The sequence below is a fragment of the Tinamus guttatus genome, unplaced genomic scaffold (assembly GCF_059628265.1).
Source record: "Tinamus guttatus ecotype Peru unplaced genomic scaffold, ASM5962826v1 Tinamus_guttatus_pri_ptg000150l, whole genome shotgun sequence".
Lineage (NCBI taxonomy): Eukaryota > Metazoa > Chordata > Aves > Tinamiformes > Tinamidae > Tinamus > Tinamus guttatus.
The window spans coordinates 16,797,376-16,824,888 of NW_028288684.1; the positions used below are offsets into that span (position 1 = coordinate 16,797,376).

The 27,513-nt window shown below is 38.6% G+C and overlaps 1 protein-coding gene across 1 annotated transcript in view; it reads left to right on the top strand.

Annotated features, from left to right (window-relative positions):
- Window positions 1–681: 681 nt before the first annotated feature.
- The window catches only part of SLC36A4 (solute carrier family 36 member 4), a 91,934-nt gene continuing 65,102 nt past the window's right edge, over window positions 682–27,513 (top strand). Inside the window, exons 1-8 of the mRNA XM_088522346.1 lie at window positions 682–724; window positions 8,196–8,301; window positions 9,027–9,117; window positions 9,927–10,015; window positions 11,640–11,735; window positions 13,327–13,411; window positions 17,494–17,721; window positions 18,686–18,784. Of these exons, the coding sequence (XP_088378472.1) occupies window positions 697–724; window positions 8,196–8,301; window positions 9,027–9,117; window positions 9,927–10,015; window positions 11,640–11,735; window positions 13,327–13,411; window positions 17,494–17,721; window positions 18,686–18,784 (822 nt within the window). The 5' untranslated portion in view covers window positions 682–696. The remainder of the gene's footprint in view (window positions 725–8,195; window positions 8,302–9,026; window positions 9,118–9,926; window positions 10,016–11,639; window positions 11,736–13,326; window positions 13,412–17,493; window positions 17,722–18,685; window positions 18,785–27,513) is intronic.

Genomic DNA, 27,513 nt, shown 5'->3' on the forward strand with positions numbered 1-27,513 from the left:
AACACGCTCCTTTTATGATCTGTGTTCTCGGCTTGTTACATGGCAGCGTGACGGCCGCCCTCAGCTACGAGCCTTGTGGAATGCCAGGGAAAACCAATTTCCCAGCACAAACCTGCTTCCTAGCTTCACAGCAAGAGGGTGCAGTGAACTAGGCCCTCATTCAGTATGTATCAAAAGTATATACATAATTTTTCCTCTAAAAAGTTAAGACTCTTTTAGTGCATCAATTACACTTTTTTTTCCTTTTTTTTTAAAGAATACTGGCCATTAAGATGTTGATTATTTATGACTGTTGGGGATGTGCTTGATATTTATGCCAGGGGAATGCAAAAACGGGAACAAGCGGAAGCCGACCATTAAAAGCAAGGAATATTTATATGAAAAGAAATTCAAAACTACGACGAAGAAACGGGAAAAGGTGACGCCGTACGCTCACGTTCCCACGTCTGTGATGGCACGACAGGATTTACCGCGTTTTGATGGCTGCACAGCACACGTTGCTCAGGATCCGCCGAGACGGAGACGCGAGGCGGCCCGGGCGGCGCCCGCCGCCTCCCACACGCGCCGGAGGACTCGCGCCGCCCGGCCCGTCTATCCGGTCGCGTCTATGGTTCTGGGCCGCGGGCGCATGCGCACACGCTCCCGGCGCCGGCCGGCTCCACAGCGGCGGAAGGGCTGGCGCGGGGCCGGCGGGACATGGAGGCTGCGGGCGGCGAGGAGCTGGGTGAGGGGCCGGGCGGCCCGGCGGGGCGGCGGCGGCGCTCGGGCGGCGGCGGCGCCAAGGCAGCGCGCGGGGGCTCGCGGGGAGCGGCCGGCCGGTGCCCGCCGTCCCCCCCCGCGCTCGGGGCGCGGTGGTTCGGCCCGGGGGGGATGCGCCTGGAGCGGGGCGGGCGGGCGGAACCATCGCACGCGGCGCAGGGGGTGGGTCCTGCCCGCCGCTCCTGGGGGCGGCACCGCTGCGCGGGACCTTTCATATATATATACGTATAATGTATATATATACAGGCATGCACTTCCTGGTCCTCTCCATAGGGCGTGTTTTTCTCGTGCTTCTCGGAAAGCGGAGTATGAAATAGGTTATTTTTTTTCTTTTAGTTTTCCTTTGTGGAAAATAGTTTATTCTTTGAGGGGCTTTTGCTTTCCTCTGTCTCTCATGCCAAGTTAAAAAGGGAGATGATTTATGAATGATTAAATAGGGTTATATCCTAAGTCTCCCTTGAATGAGGGAAAGATCCAGCGTTTTCAATCCGTACAAGCATCCCCTGCATGACCATTCGTGGTGGCTTCATGTTGACCCATAGCAGTTATGGAAGCATGTGGCTGAGATGCATGTGTGTTTGGTATTTTCTGGAGAAAAATGCTACTCAAGTTCTTCACAGAGTAAAGTGTGAGCAAGGGAGGAACACAGAGCCCTGGTTTGCAACACTGGGTTGACAGCCTTCTCCATAGCTTGAAGGTGATGAATTGAGTCCTGGTTGTTGCCTGGTACTCGCGTGTGGCACTGCTACAGTCGAGGACATGACAGGACACCCTGTGTCAGAGCCTCGCTCCTAGTCTTGGCCTGTGAAGAGCAGCCCTCGGGCTGGTTTGGTGAGGAGGGCTCTGGGCACGGGTGAAGGCATCCCAGCAAACTGGTGATGTACAACGTGTGCAAGCCCGTTAGCATAAAACCTCATCGTAGAATACAGCGAAGTTATGTGGTTCTGGTTTCCCTTTTATCCAGCAGCTGAAACAGTTACATATTGAAATGAGCCTGTTACTGAGGTACTGGGTCACCTTGTATTTAACAAATGGATGTTCTGCAGTGCTTGTGGCCTTGTTTGCACGTTCTTGTGGAGAAGCACACAAGTGATCAGCTCTCTATGGGACCTCCTTTATTCACGCTTTTTTCAAAGTATTCATAAGAATATACATCTTACCACATGAAGTGGTATTCCACAGCAAGATCTGTATTTTCCTGCTTCCATGCACGGAGTGAATACAGCCGATATGAACAATTATAAGTTTTATCCTGTCACCGTGCTTATTTAGATTTATATGTCAAATTCAGGTCTTCCTTTTAGCTAACGCTAATTCCGTAACCCTCAAGGAAAATAAATACATTATACTGCTTATATTTTCAATTCAGTTTTTAGATGATAGCTTGTCTCAGAGATAGCCTTCTGTGAGGAACAAAGGGAAATTGGATTTATCTTTATTTTATCTTTATTTTATATATTGGATTTATCCATATATATGGATTTATATTTATTTTATCTAAATAATAAACGCCTTTGCCTTTAACTTGTTCTGCAGTCATGGCTCATTGCTTTATCTTTGTATCTTTGGATCCTGTTTCATCCATGAAACGAGAGCGATGGATTCAGTTTTGTTCCTTGTGCTGTGTCCTGCTCCTTAACGTACGTCAGGTTTTAGTATAAGCTGTGGGTTGGACGCAAGGCCTAGGCAGAGGTAAAGTGAACAGAAACACTGTGCAGAAAAAAAAACACTTAAAGGTGCTGTATACAGACAGCTTTACAATTAAGTGAATTTAGTAACAGGTCAAAGATTTCTTTGGAAGCAGATCCATGAACATTGACGAGAAGTTGGCAAATTCTGAGGTTTTAAAAAATAAACTTGAATATACAAGACTGAAAATAATGGTTATAAGAACTAACTATTACAATTTTATTCTCTAGTATTAAATTTTGAATTGACTGGTGGTTAAAATTGCCTAGACTTCTCTGAGAAGACCTTTTATGCATCACTATAGTGTGATTTTTATCTGTAAGGGGTTAGTGATTTGTGTCTGTGGCGGATTAATGAGTCAGTTTAACATTACAGAGGTAGTTTTGGGAGAAGTGGAAGAAATGCACTCTGCGTTGGCTTGCCGGTGGTAGCAGTATTTGTAGATCCTTGACGCCTTTCTTACATGGGCTTTCACAAAAGAAAGCAGAAACAGCAACAAATGTTAGAATAAGATTTATGAACTGCTGGCCTTGATATAGAGGTGTGAAGCAGGCATTCAAGGTTCTCATTTCAGTTATTTCTGGAGACCCAGAAATAACTAATTTCCTCTATTTCCTCTTCCTCAGTATCTGTTGCACCAGGAGTGGTGTGTTAATGAATATTTGAAGAGGTTTCAAGATAACTGTTATCATGGTTATACACTGGTCCCAAAAGACAAAAATCTGCTTAAATGGATGTAGTGGCTGCTGTTGTGTAGAGTTTTACAGGCATATAGCGTTCTACTGTGTGCTTGGCCTAAGATCAAATTTTAACCCTTAAATTTCAGTTCTTCACAGACTAACCTTTATATTTGTGTTTTTACTGGATTTTTTTATTTACTCTGGTTTGCAGATAAGTGATGTGTTTTAGAAGCAAGAGATTTAGTCTCTATCTGTAGACAAAATTTCTCAAGACCTCCTGGGGTTTATAAAAGTAAAGGACAAATTAATTTGTGCTGTATAGGGAGGTATATTTAACCATTTTTTTTCTTTATTGTCTGTATTATTAAATCAATCTCAAATTATTTGCTTTTCATCTCATTCTTAAAAATAGTTTCCAGTCTCATACGCTCAGTCTAATAGATGCCTGGATAGTAACTGGGATAAAGTAAATACCTCTTGCATAGTAAAGTAGGACCAGTCTAGAAAATCATTAAGCCACCTACTGTGCTCTAGCTGTGTACAGTTTTGCTTATCAGGTCAGAGGAAACCTGATGGCAATGACCTTGGAGTTTTTATCAGCATTTTAGATGTTTTACCGTTTTTGCAAGTGTGGCAGACAGAAGTATTGACAAAATCAGTTGCATACAGAAATCCTCTGCAATGCATGTGGGTAAGCAGGTCGGATGTGGAAAAGACACACGTGCAGGTGTTAGCTTTAATATAATGGAGCTTTAAAAGGTTTTATAATAGGTCATTTGGGGGAACTCCCTCCCTTTTTCCCCCTGTGGTCAAACAGACTTGTCTTTTGAGAAATCAGGGGAAGGGAAATCCCTTGCTTTCTCCACAGAAGGGCTGTTGCTAGAGTCTTCAGATGAAGAAAGTCCCTGCAAGAGGGCTTTGGTGACATTTGTCCTCTTGGCTCCTTTATTTAGCTGCATTTGAAAGAAACATATTTAAAAATTTTCTAATATCCAGCTATTCTATTAACTTTTCTTGACATCCAGGTCTTCATTACATCCCGTAGGCTAATGATGTTGGATGGGTTAAGTTGAAGTGAATTGAAAGCAGAAAGTAGGTACTGTAACAGAATGTAGTATGTGTGCAAAAAAATTACCAGTCCTTGCACACACTGACTGCTGAATAACAGCTTCTCCTCTGGGACAGTAGGTTCCATGCTACTGAGGCTCAAATTCAATGTAAAATATGCTCTCTTGTACATGGAGTCACTTTGCCTGCTTTTCAAAGTAAATACTTTATAATGATGCATTGCTTTTCTATTGGTGTTAGTGATAGCTCACAACTGTCAGCTGGAAATGCAATTCAGTATGAAACTGAGATGTGGTAGTGCACAAATACCTCTTATAAAATGGCAGACTACTGTGGAAAAATAAATACTAAGAAAATAACTTAAATGTTCTCCAGGATTTGGTAATAAATATTCAAACCACCGTGGTAAATATATTTAGATACCCTGGTCATCTTTTTTTCTAAGTTAAAAATTGGAGGTTATATTAAATTCATTGTGGCCCTCCTTTTGAGTTAAAACGGTTGTGTAGGATACCTTAGCAGTGGTGCTTGAAGTGGCTCAAAGTTGGAATAAGAAAAGATGCTGAGAGCCTGTGACTACTGTGATGTTGGGTGCAGTTCTGTAGATCCAAGAGTTCCACTGAGATTTTTGGTAATTTTGTGAGTCTTCCTGAATCATATTAGCAAATTTGGAAATGGCAGATCCTCTGGAGGCAGCCGTACAAGTAGAGAAGAGCATATCCCAAAAGGTCTGAGGTGAGATGTTGGTTTTAAAGCCATGGTGGTTCTGTGTGTATAAAAACGCTAAAAAGTCTGAGGCTGGGAAGAAATTTAATGGCATGGTGGCAAATTTACAAAGGTGAAAGCAATCAAACATCAAGTTTTTATGTTAAGTTACCATGGAGATAATTTAGTAAATCCAGGAGAAGACTTTTTCATGAGAGGAGTGTGTAGTAAAACTCACGCACATTCAAAGCTCAGTTATATGGGACATCTTTTGCTTGGAAGCTCAAGACAGCACGGGGACAGAGCTTTGCATAGCAGGAATGCCAGTAACATCTTTGAAGAAGTAAATCTTACACAAACGTAAAGCGTATTACTACGGAGTGCTATCTTGAAGTGTAAAACAGTGCAGAAGAAACAGATGCCTTATGCAGTATTTATTAGGTGCCCAGTCCGAGGATGGTATCTCCAGATGGATGGGCTGGATGTTGTTTGGAATTGGAGGCCGCATTCCTCTTATCCTAGATCCACTCAAAGGGTATCTACACTACCAAAGAATATTATTGTGGAAATGAATTCTGATATTGCCATCTAGGCAGATGGCATCACAGCTGCGCTATGCTGCGCAGATACAGATATTTGGTCTTTATACTCAGAAATAAACTTTGTGGAGGGAGATTATGCTGTAGCCTCACCAGGAAAAAGAAAGCAGCCTTGTTCAATGCCGTTTTATCATGGCATTAAGTCAGAATGGGTCAGATAAATACAGAAGTTTCAGATAAAGGGTTTAAGATAGGCTCTTATATTCAAAACACAGGTATGGAACTGGAGGTGGTTTCTTTGAATTCAGAGAAGCAGCTGAGAGTAGTTAAGAGGGACAAGCAAGGAAATGAAAAATTAAAACAGAAAGCAGTCATAATAAAAGGTGGTAAGAGAAAATAAATTAACCTCGGGCAAATCATTAGTGAAAAGCTGCATATTTTATTGTGTATATACTCATGTATTGACTACAGTTAGGGAATAAAAAAAAAAAACTTTGCATATAATGTCTATTTGGGAGGTGTCATCTTTCTTTTGGGTCAGTATAGTTTGCTACATGATTTGTTGCCAGTTTAAAGAGTAAATTGCGCCTAAGTAGGGGACTTGGAAGTTTTATCAGTGGTTAAAATTACAAGATGGAATGGATTTCAGAGTTCAGTTATAAGGACCTGAATATGGATTTACGTGAGAGTTTTCTTGTTGGAACTGCTGCCTGGTGTGATCTTCGGTTTCTTTATCTCGCTGAACTGTTTTGGCTGCTCTTCCTTCTCTGCCCCTTTCATTTGGCACTGGCTCCGATGCAGCCCCAGCTGCCTGGTGACAACCAGTGCTGGGTTTTGGTCTGACACCAAATCTTCGCTTTGGGGAAGGTGTCATCAAGAGATCAGAAGACTTTGATAAAGAGCCAGAAACTACCAAGTAAATCACTTTGAGCCTTTCTGTTCCATGGGGTGAAGTGTCCCCAGCTTTAGCCGACCTGCTGGTTTTCTAGATGAGGAAACACCAGAGAAGGAAGAGATTGTTGCCTGTTGATGTCCATTCCTTTCTTAATCTGTTGACTTTTTCTTTATGGTCTTGACATTTTTATGTGAAAGATATTTCTTAAAAAACACACCATGCTCATTAAGACATCTCCTTAAAACTCAAGCTTGCTGTTATCAATAGTGTTTGATTTTTTTTTTTCCCAGAAGAATTTACTGCAGGAATATCCAGGATGTGTCCCTGAAAAAGAAGAGTGGTCCATGGCATTCCAAGTAGCAAAGCAAAACTTTTCCTGTAACAGTTCATGTACTAGACATGGATACATGCCAGGGCTTAGGGCATACACACAATTTAAATATATAGGGACAATATATGTGACGTGAAGGATGGAGAATAGGAGCGGAATCATTGGGATGATCAGTTAGAGGAGAGGGGGAGCTTTGAGGAATAAATTAGAGGTGAAATCTTCCAGTGTGATCATTTTTACTGCCTCTTTCTGAATGCTTGTTTTTTCATTGCTATCACTGTCTCCCTCATTCATGAATGTCAAATAAGTCGACCAAGAGGTAAAGAAGGAACACAAAGTTCCTTATGTAGTAGACTTTTTTGTTCTATTTATTTTGTAATGGAGGAGTGGAAAAGAGAAAGACTGAATTATATTTCTGTGTAGTAGACACAGGAAGAGGCCATTCTTTCTACTATGTAAACTGTGCAGGTCCAGAGAACTGAAATTAGGATTGGTTGCCAGAGATATTTACTTTAGTATTTTCTGGCTCAAAAGGACTGGGCTTCCAAAAGTGGGCAAATACTTTTAATTAGTTTTATCACAAGTGGGACAAGATTCCTGTATAGGTTTGCTTCACCCTGCACTTCTTGGCTGTGTCACCTCTCCTGATATTACAACCCACTCGGAAGCTTTTGCTTTGGTCTAGTGCTTTTGCTAGTAGCTTTCAACTTCATCTACACTAATTTCATGACCGTTTGCTGCCTTTAGGAGGCCTGATCTGTATCTGTTTAATCTTAACTACCTGGGTGAGCCGCCTTCTGCTTTATAGGAATGTGTGTTTTATGGTTGTTCTTTATAAGTTCCTCTTGCTTATGGTTGGCTTCAGCGCCCTCTTCTTCAGTTAGGCATCTCTAAGGGCTCTTTAAATACAGGAATGATTTGTTGAATGGCTAATTTTCAGGGTTCTGTATGTCTCGTTTTTATGCATATGTATTTTCAAATTGAAATCATTATTTTTATCAGATTGATCTTAATAACACATGAAGCAAAACTCGTATCTGGCAGTTTCATGTTCCAGTATGAACTTTAAAAATGCAAGTTGTCCATTCTGTCATTTAAATGCCTTGTCATCTCAGTGACAAGAAGTTCACAGGCATTTAATGGACTTAGATATATTTTTAATACATTAAAAGCAGGTAAGATGAATCACAGCCTTTTGTAGCAATGGATGAAGTTTCTATTCTGCTGTATGTTTTATTAGCTTGGAAATTAAACTAAAGCATAAAAATTGTGACAGTGAAGGATGTTGCTTGCTAATGGAAAATTTCAACTTTTGTTGCTACACCAGCCTGCATAATGAGAACATGTTTCCCTTTAAAGAGAGAGTGTTTCCTGTGCAGATTTGTGCTGGGTATATCCGATGTCTAACTCTGGTTTATAGTTAGTTTCACAGGTAAATCACATTGGGTGGTGAAATACCAGAATTGCGTTTTACTTCCAAACTCTAAATTTGTTTAAAATGCAGAATTTATTTTAACTTTGTTTTGTAGACATGGAGGTGATGAAGCCCTTAATTGAAGAACAAAATTCAGATGAGGAGCATGAACTGTCACCAGTTGAGAAGCATTACCAGCAGGACAACGAAGAAGGCATCACGTGTGTATTACTCTTAAGTATCAGCTTGTAAAAATTCATTGCTTCAAGTTTGGTCCTTGTGAGTAGTTTACTGAATCCTTAAGGGAGGTACTTGTAGCCACAGTACAGTTTAGTGGTTTTACTTCAGTACTTTGCATAGGATTTTTGCTGCTAAAGAGCAGTCCTTGCTGAATGTGTTCTCTGTTCTGCAGAACCTACTTGTGTGTTCGTCATAGAATATTCCAAGGCATCCATGTGCCAAGTCATAAGGTCACTTAAAATTCAAGTAGTATTTAAGGAGGTTTTTGAATAATTTTATTTTTTAATAAAGAGATGTCTGGAGACTTTGGAAATATCTATGTGTTAAAATTAATTTGAAGATCTTGTGAAGTTTAACTTTTTTATTGATAAAGTTCTTGACTGTAAGAATAGTGATTTGTTTGGAATGTCAATGATTTTAAAGTAGCATTAATAAACCTTGTAATTTGGTCTCTTTCTGAGGCAGAAAGACAATAAAATTACACAGAGAATCTAGCCTTTCCCAAGCTGGAGGAGAGATCAGACTTGTATATTCCAGCTGAAGGAGCTCACATCTAGAAATTAATAAAAATAGCCTTTGAATGTACCGGACCACCTTAAGAAGATAAAACTCACGAATTATCCCTGTGTGCTAATAAACTAGAAGATTTTTTTTTTAAACAATGTGAATGTATTTCTGCTGTGACTTCTTATATTTTTATTCTCAGGTTTATACAAACACTAACCCACCTCCTCAAAGGAAACATTGGAACTGGGCTTCTAGGGCTTCCCCTTGCAATAAAGAATGCTGGCATTGTGGTAAGAAATGAATTTATTTTTCATAGGTGGAAAAATGGCCTATAAATTTTGACAGCTACTTGCCTGAGACTTCCATGGTGTTTCATGGGAATTGTTGTTCAGGTTTCTTTCATCTTTGCATACACTTGACTGTATCTGGATTGTGTGTCCTAGGAGCCCCAGGTACCTTGTTGGATCATTCTTGTGATTTTGGGGTGCCCAGCGTAGCACAATTTGATCTACACCAGGTAGCAAACAAGGACTTTCCTAAGACAGTGTAATAGAGAAGCAAGGACTTGCTGTGAAAACCTTCGTCAAACTTATTCTCTAAAACAAATATTTAACTTGAATATAATCTATAACTTGTAACTGTCAAAAATATTGGTCTGGAAACTGTGTTTGTTCATTTAAATTGCATCATGAAACACACTAATATAATGGAAGGAAGCTTTTGAAATGGCAGTGTTGATGACAAAGTGATTCAAGCTACTGGTTAGAACCGTGTAACATATGCAGTCTTTCCTCTTGCCAAATTTTTCTTTGCTAATGTCATAATGACATGTTTACGGGGATGAAGTTTTCTTGGCCTTTTGCAATTTACTGCTTGATCACGTCTGAAAAATCTTTTATCAAACAAGTCAGTTAAAAGTAACTTGGCAGCAAATCTTCCTCTGAGAAAAAGAGTCAGTTGTAATTTTTTAATTCTTAAAATGTATATATTTGCTAAAATGTAAAATTGCAAAGATTTTTGCCCAGCATATTTTCATGAAAGATTCTACTTCCATAGCTTCAGGTATTTACATATCCCATGTCCTCCTTTTCTACTCTAGATTGGACCCATCAGCCTTGTGTTCATAGGAGTTATATCAGTTCATTGTATGCACATCTTGGTACGTTGCAGCCACAATCTGTGTCAGAGGTAAATGTGAAACTATTCAGTCAATCAATATTTGAATATTACTTTCTTCTTTCCAGTTTTAGTTTTCAGTCTACAGAATGTCTTGATGGTTTCTCCAGATCAGACTCTTGTGCTTCAAAGAAGGAACACTCAAATTCTTATGGTGCAACTATAAATGATAGCTGTACTTTGAGCAACACTATTTGCATACATTGAAAAACATTTTCTTCACTACTCGTACACCAAATTAGGTTGGTTTAACTTGTCTTGTTTGGTATCTTGCTCCCGGTCTTAACTGGGAAGTATCCAGGTCTTTCTCACTGCAGTTTTAATCACGTAGTGTCTATAACTACCTAAATAGAGAGTCCTGAGTTCACTCCATGAGTGTCTGCATCTTTTTAAATTATTTTTTGCTTGCTTATTTTTGTGCTTCAGGGTACTCCTTCCAATTTCCTTTTCAAAACCACCAGATAGAAAATTATTTTATGTTGCTAATGTTTGGAATGAATAATTTTTATAGTCTATATGGAAACAATGTCTGTGATCTCCTGGAAATCATTGAATTTCTGCATAGGCTTTCTACTCCGTAGTCCATCTTTGTGAATGTGTTTTTGACAATGCTATTAAGTGAGATAAGAATTGTTTAGCTGTGGCAGCTGTTTAAATTAGAAAATGGCATAGTGAGTACAAAATATTTTTTGTAGTACTCTTCCATTTCTATATACTTATAGCTTCTTCATAGTTTCTGTATTTTCGTAGCTTTTCAAAGTACTCAAATTATAAATAGATGGTTTAGAAGTACTTTACAACAATTAAGGGGAAACTGTGAATTATTGCTAATGTTTTGCATGTTAATGTGTGAGCTCTGACTCTTTGGACTGTAAAAACTTGACTCTTCATAATTGGGGTGCTGATAAAATGTGCTAAATGATGCTAGTGGGGAGATGGGTGTTAGACACTCCTGCAAGTGAGACACACAGTACGAGAGGGTGGAATTGTCTTGTGGAGTCTTCCAGTTAATAGTGATTTTCATGAACCATTTTTATCTTGCTGCCAGGTGTTAAGGAGCAGGCTGCGGTATTTTAAAAGTACAATAAAGTTTATTTGATCTGAATAGAAATGAAAAACTATTCTTGTCCCTGTAGCTGGGAAAAGTTTCAGCTCAGTTTAATGGTGTATTTTTACTATGAAGTGATTGTGTAATTCAGAATCCACCCTTCTTCCTCTCTAATTTTGAATAACCTTTGAAGATGTGTGCAAAACCAAGAGCACTGAAACAGTTAGGAATAACTAACTGCTCTTCCAGCAAAATCTGTAGTTCTGTTGAAGTTCTCTGTGACTTTTAGATATGAGATTGGGTTTTTAATCTGGAGTTACAAGAACCTGATTCTACACAACCGAGTAGATTATCAAGAAACTTATTTTTTTAAAAAAAACTGGTGTTGTGCTGCTGAGGTAGTGGGAAACTTATGGGGTGCTGAATGGAGCCACGTGGTGGGAATGAGCCTCAGCTGCTGCAGGATGGTATCACAGATGATTTCTTGTTATAATCCTATAATCCTATGAAGATTATACAGCATTTTCAAGGTAGGGTTACAGTCTGTGATAATTTCTAGTTAACTGTATTCTTTCTACTCTCTTTCAGGTTGAAAAAATACTCACTAGGCTACAGTGATACAGTTAGTTATGCCATGGAAGTGGGGCCTCTGACTGCTCTTCAGAAAAGAGCTTCCTGGGGAAGGTAAGCTTGCATTAGAATTTAATTTAGTAATTTAATTTTTAAAATTAATGGCTACACTTGGAATGGTTAGGACATTTTCTTTCTACTAAAATATTGCTTGCTCTCAGAACTTGTTCTCTGCACTTGATATCTCTTTATGCAGTGCTAGTTCCTGGTTTCTGCAGGCAACTAGTAACATGGGAGGACTGGGGAGCATGTCTCTCTGCAAGGTGTTTCTGTAGGACCTGTGGAGAAATGAATTCTATTTTGTATTAAAGGAAGAAATCTGTTATAGCCAGAAGTGCACTTGGTATTGTATACTGCATTGAAGTGATTTAAATGTTTCAATTCTCTTTCATTTCTCTTTATCAGACTTCAGTCTTTAAACAGGTTGACACTGCAAACGTAAAAGATTTCAATATGTTTATTCTGAAGGGAAACAAAGCTTTCTTTGGTTCTTATATAAATATGAATTGCAGATGATGGAGTAATATTTATTATATTTTGCAATAATGACATGCAGTTGTTAATAGCTTGTTGTCTCTTCTAAATGCATTCTTCCTTTTCAAAAAGACCCTAATTGTGTCTTTTCCATCTGTTGCTGTGTGACAGTTTACAGAGTTTAAAATGGTTATGGGATGATTACACAGTAATGAAACACAAAGCCTTAGGTTTGTTTTTCAAAGTTAATATCAATTTTAAAGTGTTTTTCTCTCTTCCCTGGCTTGTGGAAGTGGTGTTTCTGTCCTGTTACTTGCAGGGATGCAGCATCCTCTGTCATGTGTTTTGTCTATTACTAGGTTTCCAAAAAAAAAAAACTCATTTTTAAGATCTTTTGGGCTTACTTCATATGAGTGGAGTAGGACTCAGCTAGAGAGAAAATTGGTTTCTAATGAAATAGTATGGAAATACTGTAATGCACCGGAGAATTAGAAGCTCAAATGGCAGTTCTACTCCCAGAGACACTCTGTTGCAGAAAATCTGCTCTCTGAGGCAATCTTCTGTTCCTTGTTTAACAAAACAGTTTTATTACAGTCTGTCTTGAGACTGCTAGCGTGGATGATCTTTCCCCAAAACAATATGAACCATAGTTTACAATTTTTTTCAGTGAGATAAAATGTCTGGAAATGTATCCAGATACATTCATAGGGAACCACTTAGGAAGCTGTTGTCTTGCATTGCTGGCCCTTCAGTAACTTAGTCTGCATGAGGCATTTCATCTTCTCTGGTCTCCATGGAAAATGGCTGTGTTAAAGTGCTAAAGGACCTAAAGGGCTGCGGCATAAGTTATATGTGCGCTGAATACATATGTCTATTTTTTATGTTTGTATTGCATTGCTAACCCAAAGCCTTTCAATTACATTTTGTGCAGCTTTAAAATATGTGACTGCCTTATGCATTTCTGAGAAACTTTGATACACACTTAGTTTTACCTTAAAAAAATTACCTTGTTTTGCCAGAGGAGGAACCTGCATTGCAGTGTTTCTGAGATTAATGTGGCATTTGAATCTAGCATTTCCCTTATTGTTAAAAGGAGTAGTAGTTCATATCATGTGGAAACTGGTTAATTGTTTTGATCATAAGTATAACATATGTTTTTTTTTTCCCTCAGGTATATTGTTGACTTTTTCCTAGTAATAACACAGCTGGGATTTTGTAGTGTTTATGTTGTGTTCTTGGCAGAAAATGTGAAACAAGTGAGTAAAGATATAAAGATACTGCATGAAACAATTATGATTTGAGTGTCTTTTTCCTCCAAACTTTATTTCCTTTCTTTATGAAGTTCAAAAGAACTACTCATAAAAAGTGAAGCTGGGAGATGCACAGAATAGGTTCTGCCATGGTTTCCACAAAAGAGCTTTTGGAAAAAAGGAGCAATGTGCGAAGTGAACTGAGTCCAGATCTTGTGTAAGTCTTTGTGACTTCCTTGCCCTGTGATCTGTGATTTTAATGATTTAAAAACTCATTTTAAAAAGAGCATGTCATTATCAATTCATGATTGGCTTGTGATCCACTGTGATCTCTTGATTTTTCCCTGCAGAATTGTTCCAGGCAATTCTTTTAGTTCTTTTATTTATGCAGATAATTTCTGTTTACCTATGGAACCCTTTATTTGTCCTTGCTGAATTGATTTTGGCCAGTTCTCAAAGCTGCATTTTAATCCTCTTCTACATTGTTTCACTTTCCAACTGCAAATGGAATAAATGTTTAAAACCTGCTTATTACATCACAGATTTCATTAATTAAAATATAAAGCAGCACTACTAACAGCAAAGCATTTCATACCTTTTTAATGATAAATACTATTAAATATAGTAAGTAGTGTTAAATGTATGCAGACAAACAGATTTTAGTAGGTTATACTTCTTTAAAATGTATTGAATAGAAAAATACTGCAATTCATCACTTTTGCAAGTTAATATATTTAGTATTAGTGAAGTGGGCCAGGAGTAAGGTAAGGCTAGGCAGATCACTGAGCGTTTATTGTCCATATGGACTGTCACTCCACCCAGTGGGTGTCTTTGCATAGTTTAGTTTATTTTAATGAGGAGGAAGAGTGTCCCCATAGACATTTGCATATAACAGATATTATGTTTTTTTTTCTCCCCATGTAGACAAGTATTTATATTTAGAAAGTACTCCAAAGTCTCCAGAAGTAGATGCTGTCAAGATGTTAAGAATTTGTGTGTAAATATATGAATAAACATATTAAAAATATAAATACACATTTATAGGGAGAATTTGGATATTCTGTAATCTGTGTCCCTGGAAAAAAAAGATGAAAACAAACAAACAAAAAGCCTTAAACACAGTCTCACTGTCACTGTATGTCACAGTTTATCTCAATACCTAAAAATCCTGCTTTATAGCTGTCATTTCTTTTACTGGACTTCTGAGGTGGCAGTTTTTGTCGCATGCATCGTAATGTGGTAAGGTAATTCAAACCTTCCTATCTAGTAGGTATTTGGCCAACCAAATTTGATCTTAAAAAAAAAAAAACACAAGACTGAGCACTTCTGGGTTTTGAAGAAATGATGAAATCTTTTCCTGTGCAAGGCTTGTAGCTGCAGAGACTAGGCTTTGCACCTGGTGAAGGAATTTGTTATCAGCAAGTCAGAAGTTTCACTCAGAAGCGTATTTAGATTCAAATGTGTCTCTGTGCTTTTTCTCTTGGAGGGAGAAGGTTGGGTCCTCTTCCCAGCAGTTTTGTTACATAAATCTACCCTTTAGAGGGCACCAAAGAATAAAATTTCGTGAAGCTTAAAATCTCTGCTGACCTGGGTAAGGATGAGCCAGAGGAACAGAGGGAACAGGGAACTGGAAAACTAAGTCCTGAAATGTTTGATGTCCTTTTCTTACTCACAGATGTCCAGTGTAGCTTCTGGTTGTAGCTCTCTTCTGATCTGTAGAAATCTAACAGCGTTGATTGCATTATATAGGAGTTTCCTGAGTACTTGTGCTAAGGCGTAAAAGAATCATAGAATCATAGAATCATAGAATGCTTAGGGTTGGAAGGGACCTCTAGAGATCATCTAGTCCAACCTGCACACGCAGGGTCACCTAGAGCACGTGGCACAGGACTGTGTCCAAGCGGGTTTGGAAGATCTCCAGAGAAGGAGACTCCACAACCTCTCTGGGCAGCCTGTTCCAGTGCTCTGTCACCCTCACTGTTAAAAAATTTTTCCTTAAGTTCCTGTGGAACTTTTGGTGCTTCAGTCTGTGGCCAGTTCTGTCAGTGGCCACCACTGAAAAGAGGCCAGCACCATCCTCCTCACTGCCTCCCTTGAGGTACTTACAGACACTGATCAGATCCCCTCTCAGCCTTCTCTTCTCCAGGCTGAACAGGCCCAGCTCCCTCAGCCTCTCCTCATAGGGCAGATGTTCCAGGCCCCTGATCATCCTTGTGGCCCTGCGCTGGACCACAGCGCAGAGAGAGAGAAAAAAAAAAAGAAACTCAGGTTGCTGGAGCAAGCCCAGGGGGACCAGATTTGGAGAAGAACGGTGAATTTGCAACAGAGTTGGAGCCTGATGACAGCAAAACTGGCTAGGAAAAGCCTGGAATGTAAGATCTTAAGTCTTGGTCTTCCTCTGCTGTTCATGAATATCTGCAGAGTTCTCTGGAAAAAGCCCGTTTCCCATTTCAGCAACTTCTTCCTGAGTTTTGGGCATACATGTGAAATGTCTCTCTCTTAAGAGAAAACTGCTACTCAGATTGATGTGAGTAGCAGCTGGCTTATATTGGGGCATCTAAAGGAGGTTTTAGAAACTGGTCTGTATCCTGCCTGCTGTTAGCAATATATATTTATTTTTCAAATACTTAATAGGGTTAAAGATGTTTATATAAATTGAAGGTATGATAAATAGTTAATGTGGATATGGCTTTCAAAGCAACCGAAGGGAGTTACGTGCTCAAATTGCATTGTAATTCTCAGAAAATCCTCTTATGTGTCCTTGTGTGTAGGACATCTCTGGCTACCTGTGAGTACACGCAGTTAGGTAAACATGCAAACCTATTGTTAAAGAGCTTGCTCTGTGTGTTTATTTTAAGTACTGTTGGAAAACATAAGAAACTTTCCTATAGGGAATCTTGCTTCATTCACTTGGCCTTAGGGAAGTAATTTGGTTAAGCGTTTGATATAAAGATTGGCCAAGCAAAGTTATTGTAGCTCTGAATTTCCGTGTAATCCAGTTCTTCATATATCTAACTCTATTTAGTAGCTTTCCAAAAACTTTATCTTAATGAAAACTAAGCAGTTGTTAAAGGTCTTCTAACTCACACTCTTCAGATTCTTGGGAGATGGCAACCTTCAGTGTTCTAGTAGTGATAAGTGCTCTCTACTTTTCATTTAGAGGGACATTTCTAGGAAACATGTGGCTGCTATGTATTTTTTTTCATTATGAAAAATTCTTTGTAGTCTTTCTTGTTATAAAGTTTTTTTTAAATAAATTTGCTCCTCCTGAGTTTGTGGATTGTCTGAAATGAATGAAGGTGAGTTGTGGAATTTTTATTAGATTTTCTAAAGCTGAGTTTGATAGGATTGCCAATTTAAATGACACAATTTCCATACTCTTGATTTTACACTCTCAACTAACCCCTTCTAACTCATTAAAAGTTTCACATTCCCAAAGATTCTTTGATTGCCAACCATATCTTCAGCTTGTTCTCTTATCTCTTCTTCCTCAAGCTAACAAATTAATAACCCTGAGTAGCTCTAATAGTTACTTGAGATATCTAATACACATTCACATGTGTCCTATTAATTATTTGCAGTTAGTAATTTAAATTGATTTAATGGATGCAGGTCTGTGTAAACTCTTAGAGCTCTTGCCTTTTTAAGTGGAGACAAAGTTGATTAAGAAAATAGTGAAGTTAAATAATTTGAATTAAAGACAACGGGGTTGCTGGGCACTGAAATTAAACAAAGGCAGTCATCTTACCCCTTAGTCTTCTTAAAAACATTTGAACTTTTTAATATTTATGCCTAAAATGATCTCATCTAGATTTATTTTACCTAACTTGCTGCATAAAAGTCATCAAATCTAAAATGCTCACGTGCCTTTCTGTTCAGGCAATTGTGGGCTAAAGTCTGCTAGAGCTCAGTTCCATCACTGTCATGAGGGTGCGTCACCTGCTGCAGACTCCTGTCTTCCTTTCTGCATGGAAAGTGCAGTGAACCTAAAATACCCAACTTTATCTGGAAGGACAGTGATGAAACTCTATACAAAAATTCGGTGCTATCAATATTTTTTTATTTTAAAAATAAACATTTTCCAACAGGTCTGTGAAGGATTTTTTGAAAACAGGACTGTTTCCATAAATGCCAGCACCAGCAGCAATTCTTCTGAGAAGAGGAGTACTGATTTACGACTCTACATGCTGTGTTTTCTGCCATTTATAATCCTCTTGGTCTTTATTCGTGATCTTAAGAACCTCTCTGTGCTTTCGTTGCTTGCCAATCTGTCGATGGCTGTCAGCCTGGTGATCATTTACCAGTATATTGTTAGAGTAAGTATAAAATGTTTGTTATTCAAATGTTCAATATGACATCTCTTGTTTGGTGCTTGTCGTCGCATCTTTATTTATATTGAGTATATTGCATCTTCACTTGCACTTTTATTCTCTGGTACTTCAGATAATAAAAATATAGATTTTAGGGACTCTGAATTCTTCATTGGAAAAAAACCCATGAATTTTCATAAGTCACATCTGAAATTTACACTATAATGTAGTTTATAACCTCTGGCCAGTCATTTTCTTGCAGTAGAAGAGCAGTTTCAATAATATTTATCTCTAGTGTTTCTCTAATACAATAAGAAAATTCTAATGCTTATACTTTAAGAATATAACATTGCAGACCTTCATCTCAGGAGTTGAATAGTCACTGCATTTTCTGGGTTGCTGTTTTTCTAATATTTGGAGGCATTTCATAATGAAACAAATTGAATTGGCAGTTAAAGAAAAAATATGTTTAGAAACCTCTATGTTTTTCTTTCATATAATTTTGTGAAAAAGATATAATTGGTAAATACAGTTGCAAATAGTATACCTGGATCATTGGAGTACTACTGTCCTACAAAGCTTTCATTGTAGTGTTAAGAAAGTGGTAGGAAGAGGGGAATGGTGGAGGAAGGCAGAAAAATAAGCTTTGTTAAAAGTATCTGTTGGGACTAGAGGTATCTGTTGGGACTAGAGGACTAGGGAGAAATAAATGCACAGAGTGAGGGAAGATTGAGAGAAAAAAAATATATTTAAAAAATATATATTTTATTTTTACTCTCCCTTACAGTTTTGAAGCATATCTGTGAAGCATGAAGGCGCTCTCTGAATAGTCCTGAGTTTGCAGACTTGAAACATTAAGTTTGAGCTGTGAGCTGTGAATGTATACTGATGTTGTCTTCATAAAGAGGAATGTTCCTATCAAAATTGCTAATATTCTTTACAGAGGACTATTTTGCTTTGTTCTCTCCAGGATATAGCAGATCCTCGGAAATTGCCTCGCATGGTTGGCTGGAAGAAATACCCACTGTTTTTTGGGACTGCTGTATTTGCTTTTGAAGGAATTGGGGTGGTAAGTGCTTAATTACTAACTGTCAAAATACCAGAATGACTGCCAAATGATGGAGTGTAGGCAATTATTATTCCTGTTTTTTTACATTTGTTTTTCTTTGTTAAAGCAGTAATCTGGCAGTCATATGCAATGGGTTAATTTACCTTATGAAATAAGGCAGAAGTTGAGGGCAGAGTGTCTCTATCAAAGGGGAGTTTGGTGAGTACCGACAGTTAAAGCCTTGCCAAATTACATGAATGCCTAGTTTATCCAGATAGATTAAGACGATTGAGTAAAAATAACCAACAGTACTATAATCATAATGATTCAACAGTTCAAGTTGAAGTGATCAGTGCAGAAGCAACAAGAAAAAGGATGTATTCTGCTTCCTTCTTATTTTCCTTTGGGGCCACAGAGGACAAAAGATATGTTTCAAAAACACATTTTTCTTGCCTGAAACTTGTCTGTAGTCATGACTTAATAGAGATGGCAGTGATAATAAAGAAGCTAGGAATTTCAGGCTCTTGTTTTGATTCATGGACTTCTGAGAATGAAATTCTGTTCCCTGTTATTTCCTGAATGTTTTAAATTAGACAGATTTATCACTCCAAAAGTTTACTTTTTAAAACTGAGTCTCTTTTAGTCTCTCATAGTCACATCCTATGGCTTATAAGGGCTTCCCAGCTGGCCCTTGCATCTCACAAAAAGTTCGCAAGTTCATTAGCACTTTAGTTCAATATTGCATATTTAAAAAATAGCTAAAGAAGTGTACATGCATTTCTGTCTGGGAAACCCAAGGAAGAGGTCTGTGAGCCTCAGAAAAATGTAGCAGGTTTAGCACTTGGTGTCGGTAGTTTATTGAATCTTTGAGAATTATGGTGATTACTTTCTGGTAATTTAGATCCCATATCAGACAGACCGAAGTAGGTTGTAATAACACCACCGTGTAAACCTTTAAAAAGCTGCTCAAAGAGTTGTGCTTGTTTGGATCTCTGAGGAACACTGAACTTTTTTTCCTTATTAGCCAAGAACATATAATATAAAATATATAATAACATTTTGATTGTATCAGGCAATATTTTTATCTTTTTAAAATACTACTAAATGTTAGCATTGTTTAATTATTGAATATATTTCTGCATAGGCTGCCTCAGTTTCTTGCTCGATAGTAATTTATTTTCCAATCACATGAAAAGTGTGTGTTAGATCTTCCACTTCATTTTACAAACTGGTTTACAAACTATTTGAATGTTATGCTCATTATGGTTTGATACACTATGTGTATGCATATACGGATATACATTACACAAGACCTGCATTTGCAAAATAAGAATACTATAGAACTGAGAACTTTGAGCTTGATGCTTGTCTCCCCTTTTTTGTAGAATGATATTAGTATGTTTCTAAAGTGTAGTTGCGTGCATCATAGGGAAGATTAGAAGAAAAAATAATTTTATGGATTGAATAGCATTAGAGTTGTTTAGTCACGAAATAAAAAAAAAGGTGAAAAAAGGCAAGATAAACATTTTTGCTTCACATAGGTGATATTTTATGCATTTATAATTAATTTAATAATTAGATGTTATGGCTTACTGAGTTACCATCATAGATTGAACTGTGGTGACCTTTGCAAATATAAAATGAAACATATTAGTTTAAACACTGTTCCTTGTGATATAAATTAATGCTTTACATTTCATATTTAGAGTGGTTTAAGAATAGTTGCATTGGCAGTTGCAGTAGCTTAGCTGATGTGTAAGTTACCTGTTATCCTGTGATAATTTTTTTTCCTTACCATTATAGCCATAGACGGCCTAAGTTGTTAAAAAAAAAAAAAAATCTGTTTCTGTTCCTTAGCCTGTTCTATCTGACTACAGACAACAAAAATAGATTTCCATAAGAAATCTTGATTGTAGACTTTATTCTGTTATGTCTTGTAAATAGCATTTATTTCCATGAAACTCTCTGAACACTGCAATATAAATTTTAAAGCCTTAATTTTATAATAAGAGTTCATTGTTTGATTCATCTTATGCAGTAAATTAGCTTCAAACAGTTATGATTCCATACATTCATTATGCTAATGCACATTTTACCCTTCTGAGAGCTAATTAGTTATTGAATATTACGGATGGAGAGAGAAAAGGAATTTTTGAATTTTTGGAGCTAGTTAAACAGTCTGAAGTAACAACCCAAAAAGAGAGGAAAAGTGGTTTCTCCAACATTGTTCTGAACAAAATGGACTTTCGCTATAAGACTATACATCAATCAACTTTTTGAGTGTGGAAATAAATAATCCATAAAGCACAGTATGAAATAGCACACCTTGGCCACAGCAGTTAGGAGAATTTATTTTCAATTTGATTTTGCATTTCATTAACAGGAGAGTAGCTAATGCAGAAAGAAAACATGAAATGGAAGTGCCTTATGCTCTGTAGAGTGTGCAATAGCTGCTTGTGTTTCTTTTATTTTTTGAGCCACATATTATAATGCAAAGGAAATTCTTCAGCACTTCATTATTTTTGCCCCATTGTTCCAAAAAGGGTTTTATATTGATTTGTTTTTTCCTTCAGTGTAGCACTTGTCATCATTTAAAATAAGACCACAGTTCTTCATAACTCTATTAAGTAAAGTGAAACTAATGAAACAGAGGATTCTAAAATGCTTTTCAGAGCAGGGAACGTGACTGAGGGTGGTACAGTGATTCAGCAGATTCCTAGTGTGATTTTTCTTCTAGATCTCTGGCTGAAATCAGTGCATCTTTTAGGTGTTGATCATGAGAACAAGTCTAATCTTTGGGTTTTAATTTTTCAGTTCAGATCTCTCATAGTTTAGGACTGGTTGGACATCCCTGTGTAATAAGGAAATCAGCAGTGGGGAAGTAAGTTTTACTGTTCTCAAGTAAGTTTGGCCGTAGTCAATCCCTTGAGAAATGGACTTGAAGAACCTCGGTTTTACAGACTTGGCTTTGAAATAATTTGAAGGGGAAAGGTTAGCTTGTTAATGTATGAACTACAAAATCTCCAGTAAACTATGGCAATGGCTAGACTCCAAACCTGTATGTAATACCAGGAGGTAATTAAATGTTTCATCAGCCTGTGTTATACAACAGTTGTGAGACCCATTGGGAGTTAAGGTTGTTAGAGAAGTTCTCACTACACCTAGAAAGGCTTCGCTGTGAATTTGTAGTTTATATGAACCCATTTCCTGCCTATTCGCTTTCTGCCTATGAGATGAGAAGCGTGGGTAGCGCTGTGAACTCAAATATTTGAGTAGTTTCATGAGTTTTGAATTGATGGCTTTTTTTTTTTTAAACAGAATCCCAGTTTGAATGGCAGGTTTTGGAATAGTCTGCTGAACCCGTGTTTTCGTATTAGTAAGGTGAACTGAACTGCTCCTATTTGTCTGCAGGATCAAACTAAACTCTTGCTTGATTGCAGACAGGAACAATTTTGTTGTGTTACTGAAACTCCCTGGAAGTTATTCGCTTGTTACCACAACAACAGCAGAAGGAGCTTGGGTGCATGAAAGGGCTGCCTGAACGTCCGCGTCCGCTGAGCTCTGAGTGACGCTTGTCGCAGCAGTAAGAAGGGCTGCTCTCTGTTGCTTATCCTGTTTGCTTGCTCCATGTCTGAGTCATCTAGAGAAACGGAGTCACTACGGACTGGCACCAGGTACCTGCCGCAACGTCAGCAGTCAGTTGGTGATGATCTCTGTGCGGTGACAAGGTGGTGAGGGGTACGCAGAGGTCCCTTAGGGTGCTGCATTGGCACATGCGGCCTGAGAGCTCTGCGCTGTGGTGATCTGGTGGCTGCCATTCGTGATAACGAGAATCAGCTTGGGATTTCAACACCTGGAAGCTAAGACTTCGAGGCTGTTGGGATGTTCTCATGAAAATCATGCTGACCAGTGGTGTGCATAGTGTCAGGGGAATGTTAGGGGCAACAGGAATTGCATACCGAAGCGGATGCAGCATGCTGTTTTGGTGATTCAGTTTCGCTTTAACCTTTAAAGCGCAGATTTCAATTGAGGCAGAAGTAAAATGTTGTTTATGAGCTGCAGAAGCTGCAGGCTCAGGCCTCAGTGACACTTTTTAGGTACAGGGCATTGCTGAGCATGGGCAGGCACCTGCCAGGCCCTTCTGCGCTTGAGCTTCACCACACGGGGTGAAGGCAGAGCCTGAGAGAGGCTCCCTGGCAGATCACGGCCTCATGTTCAAGCTGCACAGCTGAGCACTGTCCTTACATTGCCTCTGAATACGGGAGTTGCCTGTGGCGAATGTGGTCTTTTCTAAGAACCAGGTTCAAAACCCTCTTTTTTTACCGCAAAGGCGAGCGGGCCTGTTTTTGTTATGAATGTGAGATTCATGAGAATGAATTAAAATGTAGTTTCAGACTGTGCTGTTGAGCGAGTCTGAAATATAGTTAAAACCTTTGGACATGCTTTTCAGGAGAGTGTAAAACCAGAGCCTCCAGGCTTGAATATATATGTATCATTATAGTGTGCAGGTAATAGCTTTCAATAATGTAATGCCTATACAATAGCGGTTACAGTTGGTGTTTTCTGGAGAAATTTCTGTTGGCTTTACCATTTGAGATGTAAAAAACATGCAAATATGGAAGTAATAATTTAAGATGGAAGGGAAGCAGGATAAAATAGTTTCATAAAGTTTAGACAAGGTCATTTTTCTTCGCTGTCGTATATAAATATATTCAGTTAAGTAAAACCATTCAGTCTTTTTATTCCTTTTTTTTTTTTTCTTTTTTCTTCTTGTTGAGTGTTAAACTGATTAATCTAGCAAAAAGACGCTTTCCAACATTAATTTCTGATCTGGAAAATAAGTATTCTGACTTAGTCTGCTTCCTTAAGATGCCTTTTAAAACTTCTTTTCAACTTAGATATCGCAGTTTTGCAGTTGAAGATAGGATGGTGTTTGTATGCAAAAAAAAAAAAAGAGTAAATATATAATTCCTAGATTTAAAAGGAAAAGAACTAAGTGGATTATCATTTAAAAATGTCATTGTAGGGATTTTGGAAATGATGCAAATGAGCTTGTCAGGCTTTGAGATGGAAGCCTCTCACTGCCAAAATTCCCTAGATGGGGATGCATCTGTTTCAAAGTTGTTTTCTTCATGAAGACATTTCAGAAGATGCAAAGCCTTTACCATTGAAGAATGGTTTTGCATCAAGGCAGGGAAGTGTAGGTTACTGCATTTGATGACCCATTGCTAGACTTACCTGGAAATTGTGGACTTTAAACATCGTATCATCAAGAGGTGTGTTAGGACTGCTCTGTCAAACCACCTGATTTGCCTGTCTCATTTCTGAAGCTGCTTGAAAAAGTTAGGAAAGAAGGCAAAAGATGATGAGCAAATATGCAGAAGCAGAGAAAGCTGTTGGATGTAGCTGATGGAGCATTTTTGTCAGAGCTATACAAAATTCAGCCACCACGTTCAGATCAAAATGAATGGTAGAATCTGATACTGTCTCTTTATCAAGTCAAATATTTCTTTCTTATATCTTGTACCCGGTGAGCATGGGAGGACTTTCTCTTACCCTGGGTAAACTGCCCTCTTAGCTCTAACCAATTTCTTGTGTATGTCCTTCCTTAATGCTTTCTGTCCTTCCTGCAGCATAACTTTTATGTAACATCCAATACCTGATGCTTATAGTATTCAAAAATGTATATATTTTTTTTCCCTTAGAAAATCCAGGATACACATATTTGTGCACAGATAGGAGATAAAGGGCCCTGGAGTTTACTGTTCACTTGCTCTCTACATTTCTTAGAATCCTTCTGCCACTCTCTGATTTTAGAGAAGATTTTTGCAATGCGGTGGGTCCTGGTGCACGTGGCTTCAGTGAAAAGCAACCCCTAAATCTTCTGCCTGGATGTGACTCTTGGATAGAAAACTTCTGTGTTATTAGTATGCATGCAGTAAAGCCAGAGAGACTTACACTTCTTATACAATTATACGTATAATTAGGCAGTGTAGGAAACAATTTCAGTTAGAAACATTTTCTGTAATTTATTCTGCTTTTTGCTGTCGTTTTTCATCCTCGCTATCCATCTCCAGTAATTCTTTTAACCTGGTGCTATTTTGCAATTACTTGTAGGTGTTTTATGCAAGGTTTCTTCCTCCTTTCCATTTTGATAATAATAAGCTACATGAGTCCTTATCTGCAGTTTGAATTGTCTAACTAATATTTGAATATGAGATTTTGTTATGTGACTACTCTTTTGAATAAAGCTCTGAGGCTATGCAAACGTTATTAACTTTTCCTGGAGCGAGCAGCTATTTAGAATAAATATTTGTATCTTATGTTTTGGGTTTTCATAACTGTCATGTTATTGACATCAACTTCACAATCTGTAATAGATGTGTCTAATAGATATGGATTAGGAGTTGAGCTGCTGGAAAGCAGCTCCACAGAGAGGGATTTGGGAGTCCTGGTTGACAACAGGTTAGCCATCAGGCAGCAATGTGCCCTTGTGGGCAAGCAGGCCAATGGGATCCTGGCTGCATCAGGAGGAGCGTTGCCAGCAGGTCGAGGGAGGGGATCCTGCCCCTCTCCTCTGGTGAGGCCGCACCTGGAGTATTGGGTGCAGTTGTGGGGCCTGTCTAGCCTGGAGAAGAGCAGATTGAGAGGAGATCTGATCAACACGTTAGTTACAAGTACGTTAGGGGAGAATGTAGGGAGAATGCTTGAGCAGGGGGTTGGACTAGATGATCTCTAGAGGTCCCTTCCAACCTCAACTGTTCTGTGTGATTCTGTGATATATTGATAAGCTTCCTTGGATTTGAGTGAACATGGGCCTATTTTGGTGTAGTATTTGGTACACACATGGTTACGTATCTACCTAAGAAGATATTAGCTTTTAATTTTCCAAAATTCTTGGGTTGTCTGTCTTAAAATAATTAAATATCCAAAAAATAATCAAAATCAAATCATGCCTTTAGGGAAAAAAAAAAGAAAAAGAGAGAGAACTGAAATACTTATATTAAAATTGTAAGGGAGAGAAGATTGCTGTGTTGTTATGTGGCGATTTAAAAGGGAAGATGAGCATGAGCCTGTAGATTTAAACATTAAACGTGTGTGCTATTGAGTTAGCCTTTATGAGATGAATTTTTAGCGCCTATGGCAATTAAATCCCAGCTTATTTGATTATCTACAGCTTGAGTTCTCTTGTGTGTTACTTTTGGTCCAATCATGTAAAATATGCAGTAGAGATTTCTAATTAGGATTAGACAGTTCCCTTCAGTTTAGCTCTAAAAAATCTGATTGTACCAGGATATTCCAGGCAAGTACATAAGAGTCAGAGTTGTTTCTTGGGGATAATTCCAACTATTGCAGGCAGTTTCAAATTAAAGGGAAATTACTTTGCATAATTGATAATGGTACATTACCCAAGCTACTTCAGAGGTTAGATGGTGACTTTTTGCCATGAATTATGGACAGTTTTTGAGATCCTCACTTGGTGGATTAAAGGGAGATGGACAGTGCTTTCATATTTGTACCTTAAAAAACTAAAGGTGGAAACTCCTGCAGTGACAATAACTGACTAGAAACTCCTGCTGCTGATCCTCAGACAGGATGTCTGACCCCAGGAATGTTCAATTTGGAGGTCCATCTGGACCTGATACTAACTCAAGAAAGAGCAGGGAAATTATTATTTTTAAATATCCTGCTTTGCCTCATGGCTTCAGAAAAAAATGCTCCCTAAGAGCAACCAAATGTTGTTGCTTTGAGCTTTAGCTTTTCTGTTTCCGTTGCTGCGTAGCCTGTCCCCAGTGCCACCTTCCTTGCAGATCGCTCTGGCATCTGAGCTCTGTTAGATCCGTGTTCAGGCAAGCAAGGCCCTGAATGAAAACTACCCGGGCTGTTATGTTTTGATATAAGTTTTTGAAGATCAGCCAGCCTGAGACAGGAGGATATTGTTGCACTTAAGTCAACTCAGACATCTTGATTGCCAGTTCCCTGCAAAAGCTGGTGTCTGTGCTTTGGAAGTGTAGGATTTTTAATTTGCTAGTTGTCCTCCTCGCTTCCTTCAGTGTCTTTAAAGTGTCACCATCCCACTCCTTGTAGCCAGCTCTGACCTTCACATCCCTGATGAGTTTTCCTTATATAAGCAGCAGCACCAGAAGAATGCCCCCCCTCCCCAATTTTTTTTTGGGGGGAGGGGATTCCATCAAAAAATTGCCTTTTCACAGACTTTCCACAGACTTGCACTCCCTCCCATTTGTTTCCCAGCCTAAGTGACTTCATGTGAACGCATTTCAGGTGGTTCGTGGCCACGTGCTCTAGAGAGTACAGGAACTGCCCCTGCTGCTGCCCTTTCCTATGTGTGCTCACTTCCAATCTGTCATTCCTGCTTATATTTACAGCCTTTCATCTCCATTCCTCAGGTAAACTAATCAAAAGTCCTCTTTACGAGGTTAGCAAGCCCACATTCCCTTCTGTCACTTTCTTGGGTGGTTACGTCTCTCCCCACCTTTCCCTCCTGCAGGATGGTCCCATGTTTGAAAGAGCCCTGGTGGCACAAGCTGAGCAGCCCAGGTTTCATCTCCAAGGGCAGCGTTCCTGACGGAGCTTCCCGCTTGGCCAGTCGTGTGTGGAAAGCACTAGCTGGCTCCTGGCTAAGAGTCCCCAACTCCTTCGTTGTTGCCTCCAGTCCTCCTTCAGGAGTCACCCTTTATGCCTTGGTGTCTCTCGGCAGTATTGCTGTATAAACATCTTCTAATGTTTCT